This window comes from Takifugu rubripes, chromosome 13 (assembly GCF_901000725.2).
Source record: "Takifugu rubripes chromosome 13, fTakRub1.2, whole genome shotgun sequence".
NCBI classification, from domain to species: domain Eukaryota; kingdom Metazoa; phylum Chordata; class Actinopteri; order Tetraodontiformes; family Tetraodontidae; genus Takifugu; species Takifugu rubripes.
The window spans coordinates 10,143,391-10,153,457 of NC_042297.1; the positions used below are offsets into that span (position 1 = coordinate 10,143,391).

The window sequence follows — 10,067 nt, forward strand, 5'->3', positions numbered from 1 at the left end:
AAGATGGTGTGGACATGTGCGGAGGAGGGACAGTGATATGTCGGTAGAGGGATGCTGAGGTAGGACAGGCAAGGTAGAAGAACACTAAAGAGGAGACTCATGGATGAAAGAGAAGATGGGGCTGACAGAGGGAGCTGACGGGCTGCGGCTGCAGATTCAGCAAACGCAGAGTGGGCGAGAGTGTCCTGAAAGGACTCATGCATTTGGGTGATAGGTGGCTCCTTTAAATGGACCTTAGAAAAAAAACAGTAATTACTGAAATCTCTTGTTCCGCTTTAGCATTTATTTACCTCATGAAGGTCTCCCCGTCCTTGCTGATGATTGCTAATCATAACGGCTAATAAAGTCGATGAAGTGCTGCATATTGCTTGACAGCTACTTATGCCGAGTTGTACGCACGAGGAAACCATTTTGCATCACTCGTTAGAATTTTGTTTTGAGAAGTCAACTGATTCCGGTTTGTCTGTTTGCAGGATTCGGTAGATCATCTGTGCAGTAACCGGGTGGAAGCAGAGGTCATTGTTCACTCAGAATTGTCAGACGCCGGCAAGGAGAAAGCAGAGGAGGCTGCTGGAAAAGGGAACGGTTCCTTCACCCCTCGAGGACCTTCATTATCCGAGAGCACGTATTCCCCCTTGAGGGAGCAAATCCCACCAGGAGAGAAGGAAACAGCAGGGAAAGTGGCTCACGGCCCCGCGAGCGTTCCCTCGATAAAGTCGGTGGCCAATCACAACGGGGAGCTGGAAGCCAGGGGAGTCCAGCTGAGCTCCGAGCTGGAGCTGCCAAAAGACACCGGGTTGACCAATGGCTTCCACTCCCCAAAGGACATGTGCTCCATGCTGAGGTCAGACCATCTAGAGAGCAGGGACTCAAGACAATGCCCTTTGGCACCAGGGAAGGTTATCTCTGGCGGGCTTCCCCCGACGCCCTTCGTCAGTTCCGGCCTTGTCCACTCTACCTCAGCAGCGCACACTTACTTGTGCCCGTAGCCTCTGCACGTCGGGCCGCGACCACTTGCCCCGCGTACAGACGTCAGAATGTGTTTGTCACTTTTGTGTATCCAGGAGGAATCCCTGTGGATTGTTTTTAACGCTTGTCGTCATCGGATGCCTTTTCCCTTCCTTTCGAATGTTTTGTAGGTACTTTGAATCCGTGTTTAATACGTGTGTATATACAGTATATTTCCGGGGGTTGTTCCGGTGGCGGGGGCTGCGCTCCGCCACCACATTCACCTCCAGGGGTTCTCTTTCCGGTGCCAATGGAGGGAATTAAAAGCATAAGCCAAGCAGATGGAAGTGGATCGGAGGAGGCTATTCCAACTGTGTCCCAGTTTGGCCGCGGACCGTTCTGGAAGCAGACGGCCCCAGAATGTCCTCCGAGCGAGTGACACCGGCTGTTGTCGAGGATGGGAAGAACAGCGTGGGGCGACCCGGCGGGATTCGCCGATGAGTCTTCACCGCCGGGCGCTGCGGAATGAGCCTTAACGTTTGTCTGCACACCGGGAGAGCGCAGAACACCTGTGTTTCTCTCCAACATCCTGCTTTCTCAGGGTCTCTCTCTCTCACACACACACACACACACCTCTCTCTCTCTCTCACACACACACACACACACACACACCTCTCTCTCTCTCTCTCTCTCTCACACACACACAGACACACACACACCCCTCTCTCTCTCTCTCTCTCACACACACATACACACATACACACACACACCCCTCTCTCGCTCTCTCTCTCTCACACACACACACACACTTCTCTCTCTCTCTCACACACACACACACTTCTCTCTCTCTCGCTCTCTCACACACACACATACACACCCCTCTCTCTCTCTCACACACACACATCTCTCTCTCTCACACACACACACCCCTCTCTCTCTCTCTCTCACACACACACATCTCTCTCTCACACACACCCCTCTCTCTCTCTCTCTCTCTCACACACACACACACACACTTCTCTCTCTCTCTCTCTCACACACACACACACACACACACACACACACACCCCTCTCTCTCTCACACACACACATCTCTCTCTCTCACACACACCTCTCTCTCTCTCTCTCTCACACACACACACCCCTCTTTCTCTCTCTCTCTCTCACACACACACACACACTTCTCTCTCTCTCTCTCTCTCACACACACACACACACATACACACCCCTCTCTCTCTCCCACACACATCTCTCTCTCTCTCACACACACACACACACACACTCACACAATCATTATATATCCGATTCCATTTTTTCTCTCAACCATGATCACACATTTCCTGAATGAAGTTTGGGGAACTCAGGTGCCTTGCAGGTTTAGACGTATGTACATTTCTATACATGATTGTATTCCGTACCCCCACCCCCCCACTTCCCGACATTAAGTGTGGAAAAAACACTTGAAGTGATTTCTACACGGCGTGCAGCTCTCAGTATTTCTGTATGTGAGATGATGGATGCGAGCCCGTTTATGTCGGCGTAATGGCGTCAGCGGGAGAACGGGATGAGACGTCATAATGGCCCATTTGCAGGTCACTGTTCTGATCCGGCTCCCGCTGAGGGACGTGCTCCCCTCATCAGCGCTGCGCCGCAGTCAGCTGTTAACACAAAATGGTTTCAATCGGAGGCTTTTTTCTCTCTATCCCTCTCATTATTTTTACACTGACTGTAAATGATATTTCTCACTTCTCTGATGAGATTCATTGTCTGGATTGATTCAGTTTTAATGTAGAACCTGGTGCATCCCTATAGCTTATCAACAACACTACCTCATTTGTTTTCAGGGTGGTTTCCAGGATAGTTTTAATAGTCTCGTGTACCTATCGACTTTTAAATCACTATTTGAACGCGTCTGATTTAAACGACTTTTGGTATTTATACAAATGATTGTCCAGCGCTGACTGTCCGTCTCTCCTGGTGTTCATGCTACTTCGGTGCATTTTTGGCCTCCTCTAATGTTGTAAACGCTGTCTGATCAGCAGATTTCACCCACTGCTAGATTTGGTTCTGGCACGCAATCTGCTAGCCTCCATGATCTGACCTGTTGCCACCTACACATCCGCTTCAGTTTCACTCTCTCCAAATGTGCTTTTTTATGGAGTATTTATAGGAGCCGTAGTCACCCTGACAGGGCTTCACTTTCAGGGGTTGGATTATGAGGCTAAGGGAGTTTAAATTACACTAAAGCTATTATAGCTCATTAGCTGCTTTGGCTCATTCATTTTTATTTAACATTTTCTGTCACAGCAAAACACTTTCCAGCAAATGAGTAATAACGAACCGTGATGGCACTCGAATCCATCGAGATTCAAAGTGTGTGCTTTAAATTAGCCCTTGGTGGCCTAGCGGCTGAGCTAACAAACTGAATGCTCTGTCAAGAAAAGAGCGTCATATTCATATTTTATATAGAAAAATACAGTAGTTTGACAAATGCCCGAACCCTGCATGCGTGGATACGCAGGTGATCCTCAGCCAGCTGTAGCTAGTCAACTCAACTGCCAACAGAGTAATTCCAAATTTTGTACAGTTACAGTTTTATCATTATATCTCCAGCATTTTTAAAATTCCAGTAAGGTGCTTTTTTTATATTTTGGAAAATAAAAACATAATAGGACTCATTCAAGAGCTGTAATAGTTGATCGTTGTGTGCATTTCATCTTCTCTCAGGTGGCTTTCTTCTGGCAGCGAAGCTCTTTTTATTCTCCCCACGTGTCCTCACATGTCCCCCCGTGTTTCCTTCTGTCCCCGTGTGTCCACATGAGTGCCAGAATCTCACCAGCTCCACTCAGTTACGTCAGCAGACAGGAGGGATCCCTCATGAACCCCTATATTCTCATCATGATTGTGAATGGAAACGATATCGTTGCATGGTCCGTACCTCAGAGAGACTTATTTTTGTAGCCTGGACACGTCTGTACTCAACCGTTTTCACTGCAGCAGCAGTCATGTAGGGACAGAACTGAATGTGTGTTTTGTTTTGTCAACCCGGATCAAAGTTGATGTTGAATTCAGGAGTGAATTAATTAATGATTCAGCACTTCTTGAGTTTAAATCGGTACATCATGTTACATCACCCTCAGTCTTGTCGCACATCCTGGAAACAGAGGTTTTTGAATGCTAAAACAGGCTAAATTCTTTTAAAAAGACACGTTTTTTCAGTGTCACGTGTCAATATCCTGTCTGTAACGAAGCGTAATGATCTCTAAAGCATTCCAGGATCCCACTTTTAGTCCCTGTCAGCCTGTATTTGTCACACTCTGATGGGTTCATCCAGACCTCAGTCAGATCCTTTACTCACTCTGCAAGTCGGCCTGGATTGTTTGCAGACCCGCTTGGAGTCTGACCAAGTGGTTGCATGTGTCTAGTGGACGGAGTCCGTCAGTACATCCACCGACTGGACAGTCCAGACACATTTGTGTGATTGTATTGGGTGTTTTTGTCTGAAAAAGGGGATCTTTCCTTTTTTAATAATCAAATTCAGTAGACACAATCCAAAACACCGATGTCCGCCTGCAGTTATCAAAATGAGAACAAATATCACCCCGAGTGACACAGGATTCTGTTTGACATCGTTTACATGTGCAAAAATCTGCATTCGGATTCTTGTTTTGCCCCAGAACGTTTTGGCGTTTGTGAAATATACTTTTGGATTGCACAGTTCAGCCTGTACTGTGGATCCCTGACACGGTGGATCATCGTCACAGAGATGATTAAAGAAGTAGAACCTGCCGTCAGCCTGAAGAACGGCCGCTTTCTCTACAGACGCGCTCTTTATTCTTCGCTTTTCTTTTCCTTTTGTGGGCCGGAACAATCGGATTTTCTCGGGAGGAAAAATGACTCGTGCTCTCATTTTATAGAGACGCTAATTATTTTGATAATTGTGTTTATTTCATGCTCCTTTGTAAGGGTTTGATTAAACAGTATACCTCATGTTGGTAATTTATTGATTTGATTCTGATCAGTTTCTTGATACTGTGCATTTTTTTAATGATGTGCATTTAAATTAGCATCCTGTTTGTGTCGTGAGCCAGGTTATAATTGTTCTTCTTTTTCCCCACAGAGGACAGGAATGACTTTCATTTTTACCTCAGCGGGAGGGGGGTACTCATGATGGAGGGTGGACAGATGAAGGGACAGTGGTTCTCACGCTGTGATCACGTGACCAGATTTAGCAGTTACGTGCATGGATGCTTCACGGTGCTTTGAAACGCAACAATAAGCCGAATGACAGGGTATGGGTCCGTTTCTGGTAAAAGGAGCACAGCCAGGGGACGGGGAGCGGGGACGAAGGGACGTCCTCGCCTGACGGCTCAGTCCCCTGACAGTCCTACAGACAGCCATCTTCAAGTCTCCTCTCGACTCAGGTGCCCCAGCTCGTGCCAGCATATCTCAGGCGCTCCTGCCTGTGAAGCAGCCTCATCGGATCCTTTATGGAAACTCTTCGACATTGACTGTGTTTGTTTTTTGTACAAATCAATCAGTGCGTTTCTGTTCATTTTGGCTCTTGTCTTTACATTCTGGTGCTTTTCTTTTGTAGTTTCTCACTCTGTTGCGCATCGGATTCAGCCCTTTCTGTAAATCCCTTTTTACCCTGAATCGAGCCAGGCGGTAGCTGCGACGCCCTGCAGCTCCCAAGACAAGGTTGTTGCCATCGTCCGCTGAACTAGACGCTGATTCACATCAAAAGATGCTTCCACAGCAGCCAAATGATGAAGGCCTTTAGAAATTAGTACATTTTTTTGGGGTCAGTGATAATGAACTGGGTTTTTTTCCATTTTTCCATAGAAGTGCAATTTGTTAGTGTGTAAAGCTTCAGATGGTTTACTCAGTGTTATCCATGGCAACCATAGCCGCAGTCTGTGGTAGAACTGTTGCTCGTTTGGAGGAATCTTCACAGAATAGGTAGTTCTTGTGGATTGTAGGAATATTTCCTCTGTGTTACCATGTGTCAGGCGCTCAGCTATTTGCAAGATGTCTGTGGAACCTGTTCTTCTGTAAATAAATATAAAGAAAAAAGGGGGAAAAAGGGCTATTTGTCTGTTTTCAGTCTAGCTTCTGACCTTTCAGTGCGTTCAGGGTTTAACACTGAATCTTATTTAGACTTTCATTAATCCACAGTCAATTTACATCTGGCTGACACTTTGTCTTTGAAGACTTTAATAATACACTACAGAAAGTGCTTCTTGAGTTATTTCTCCAAGGAGGTAAAAGTATTTCACAATGCATAACTTATTTTAGATTGTATCTCAATGTGTGTTACAGTCTTGGTTGTTTGCACTCATGCCATAGAAGTACATTTATCACATCCCTTCAAACGTGATGTCTGGATGTTCATCAGAGCACAAAAACTAGAGCTCAGCGAAGTAGATGATTAAATAGTCAATTATTTTGCTGGCATAAAAGCACAAAAATTAGGGATATTAAAAGGTGAGAGCACAAGTTACAATAACATGTGCTTTCTCAAATGCAAAAACACATTTCTGTGCACTCTGCATCACAGGTTTTCGGGAGTTTAAATTCACTTCTTTCTTCCTCCCTTTGGCATAATTAGTCAAACAGCACGCCTTCATTTGCAGTTACACTCTAGGGTGTCATTCCCCTGCACGCCGGTAGGGGGCAGTGTGTCTCTGTTTAAAGCTTCGGTAAAAGCAGGCACTCGTGTGGGTGCCACTCCCATCGTAAGGAAAGATTGTTGCCAACAATCATGGAGCTTTGCTCCTTCTACATCATATCTTTGTTTGCTGTGGATCACAACTATCTCACTTGGAACTCTGGAATTTAAGTCCCTCTAATTCATCCATCCTCGTGGCCTTGACACGTGCACATGTGCGCACCTGCATGCGTTTGCCACATGGGCAGACAGGCTGTTTGCGATGGAAGATAAAGTGAGGTGATGGAGATAAGACAAAGGTGCAGAGTTAAGACAGAAGCACAGAGGTGGCGTGACATTGCAGAGGCAGATAAAAAGGCCTGTGCCAGTGACGAGACGTCAGCCTTCGCTATCACCAGCAACTTATCGTTTCTAATCAGAGGGCAAAAGTCTTCTGCTATAGGGGGTCGGCGTGCGCGGGAGCATGCGGTCTTATGCTGACATGAGGGCGAGAATGCGTTGGTCGTCATAGCATAGCCACACATGCGCCTTTCTGAATGTGGACTGTATATGTGTACAGTGACTGTGTCCTCCAGCAGCAGAGTGGGCCTGATAGTAGAGTCAGACAAGGAGCGCTGGGTTCCCCCTCTTGAATCCTGTTCACAGCACCTCCTCCTGCTGCGACACACTCCATCCTTGCTGCCAGCTGTGATTGTCTCGCCGGTGAACCCAACGTGCTCTCTGGCAGCCCAAAGCATCCAGCAGAAGGCCTCCCGGTTGTCACGGGTCCGTCAGATGCCTTTATTCTTTCTGCTTGTTGCAGGTACCCGTGGAGCTGGTCGCAGTTAGCCTTCTGTTTCAGGACAAGTCACTACGACGGCACCTTTTATGACTGCACACTCATACTGCAGAGTCACTTCATTAGCATTCTGTCACTTTCTTTTGATAAATAACATCAGCGTCTCTTTGCATCTTAAAAATAGTGCCCTGACATTTCTGCTTCTTTCCCTGCAGTGCGCCGTAAAGTTTGTATTGCGTGCATCCGGTTTGAAATGTCAGTTTATTAATCTTTGGTTATTGACTGATTTCTTTCAATTCACCCACCTACGCTAAAAGCACTGTATTGATCACATCGCCCATTCTTTATATATTTCCTTTCAAAGCTGTCGATGCCACTGCTGAAGGATGGCGTCCAACATGAAACATCACAGATGACATCATAGTTTAAGTAAAGGGTGGTTAAAGTTGTTCCTGCACCCACAGTGCTGCAGTGTGAGGAACTTTGAAATGGTTTCCAGAAAAGTGAAAAATGGTAAATCATCTGAAAGGCGGCCCTCCTGCAGATTTAAACCTGAAATATTCCCCAGACTAAACAGACGTAGCCCGGGAGGAAAGAGAGTGAAGGAGGATGAGGTTGAAGATAAAGGAATGAAGCCTGGGAGAAAAGGAGGATGTGGAGGAAGTTATCGGCGTTATTTGGACAATGTATCTCTGGGGTTGAATTAAATCCTTTGTGCTTTACATTAGGCTTTAATGTGCCATATAAAGTGCAGTAAAAGGTGAGCTCACAGAGGCATGGCTGGCAGAGAAACTGAGGAGCAATCCAATCATGGCGGGCTGGCCAAAATGGGCCCCTTGAGGGGAAGCAACTTAAAAACCACTGTAGCTTACAGCGGTTTTCCATAGAAACCAAAGGTAAAACAGGTTGGAAAGATAGCGCGGTGCATCCGACATCCATGTTTTTACAACAATCTACGGCTAAAATTATTCAAGGGTATAAAAAGGGAAAAGGGAATTCTGAAATCTGCCCATGACCCAACAGTTGTCTTATTAGCTTTGCATCAGCCCAGCTGTGAGTGAACGCTGCCGTAGCCGTGAGCCAACCGCGGCGATGACAACCTTCAGCTCTCGGCATTGCATACGGATTAGAGCCTGCAGATTGCCTGCCAGGGAGGGCTCGCTCGGAGTAAAGCGCTGGCCCGGAGCCATCACACATCAGACAAGCATTTCGCTTGCTCTTACATTATATCGTAGTCTGACCTGGTGTCAAAGAGACGGGGCCTCCCAACCGCTGCATGCGTTACAGCAGGCCGGGCAGCATCACGTATCAGCATCACGTACCTCCCCTCATGTCCGCCAGCAACAAAGAGACACATTTCTGCTGCTATGACAACGTTAAAGTCTTTAAAGGCAACATAAGTCGCTGTTTGTGTCCTTAGTTTTTTCTTTTTTCCCTCCAGCCTTCCTTCCAAGAGACCAGGAGAAACACAACACAGTTACAATGACTCTTTTTAAAAGGCAGTAAGCTCTTACATTCATTTATCTTTAAAAAACAACAATAAATACATTGCAAGCAAACAGTTTATTGTGTTGCTGAAATCCAAAAACATAGAGATTAATCCATCTGTTTAATCCGAACATTGTGCGTCTGTCACATGTTGGCACGTGTAACTGGCGTGTTGCAAGACACGAGAACGAGCCCTTTTGTCTAACATGAGCTAACTATGGCAGTGTTTGCTAGTGTAGCCTTGCTAGCTGGGTCTGACTTCTTTCCACATGACTGGATGGTACAGGCTGAATCTCCGAGGGTTGTGTGACCCACTTTCCCAGAACACGTCGACTGTACGTTGTGCAGCTCTCCATACATGACAGCAACTGATGTCATGTTGAAGTCATAATCCAGAACATCCTGTCACTCGGGGCCGATTCCAGCAATGATGAAGAGCTAGAATCTCCTCAGTCAGCTCTCACTTAATAAAATACACATTTGACAGCAAAAACATTGACACCAGCAGTTATGTCAACGTGTGCCGGTGTGAAGTGTCAATTACAGTTATTACAGTAAAAAGCTTAGTCAGTAACAGACTAATCATCTGTCAGAAGGTGCCGATCCCGAACATTTCATTCAGATGCATTTCTATCTTTTAAACTGCTCAAGTTGAGCAAATATTTTGGTGCATTAAATTACAACTTTGCAAGAGTGATTGTCAGGAGGAGTGTAAAACGGCCCCTGTTGCTCCTGCAATCTAACAGAACGTCAGAAGAACCTCAGCATATTTCCCCTGAGAAAAGGCAGAGGAAGAAGAGAGCAGTAAAAATGCCCTCACCACACATGTGACTGATCTTTGTTTACACAGTGACCTGATCAGTCCTCTTAGTTTTTAAAAACCAGAGCAATAAAAACAATTGGGTTAAAAAGCAAGCTGCTCACTCATATCATTGTAAATGGAGAACACTGAGAAGTGTGTGTGTGTGTGTGTGTGTGTTATAAAGGATCATTTTACAATAAATCTCTAATTGTATTACTATGAATAAGGAAATAAAGTTTTAAAAAAGACTTTGCTTTATAGGAAGCATGTTCTAAGGGGGACATTTGAAACAGGAAGATATCAATATCAACACTTCATTCCTTCTGAAATTAAGATAATAAGCAGAGACAGTTTTACGCTGCAGGGAGCACAGTAAAAGT

At 45.8% G+C, this 10,067-nt stretch overlaps 1 protein-coding gene across 4 annotated transcripts in view; it reads left to right on the forward strand.

The window, feature by feature from the left end:
- Positions 1-1,664, forward strand: part of igdcc4 (immunoglobulin superfamily, DCC subclass, member 4) — a 31,927-nt gene extending 30,263 nt beyond the window's left edge. For all 4 annotated transcript variants that reach the window (XM_029846539.1, XM_029846538.1, XM_029846537.1 and 1 more), the window contains one exon: positions 474-1,664. In XM_029846539.1, the coding sequence (XP_029702399.1) occupies positions 474-989 (516 nt within the window). In that variant the 3' untranslated portion in view covers positions 990-1,664. The remainder of the gene's footprint in view (positions 1-473) is intronic.
- Positions 1,665-10,067: the final 8,403 nt, after the last annotated feature.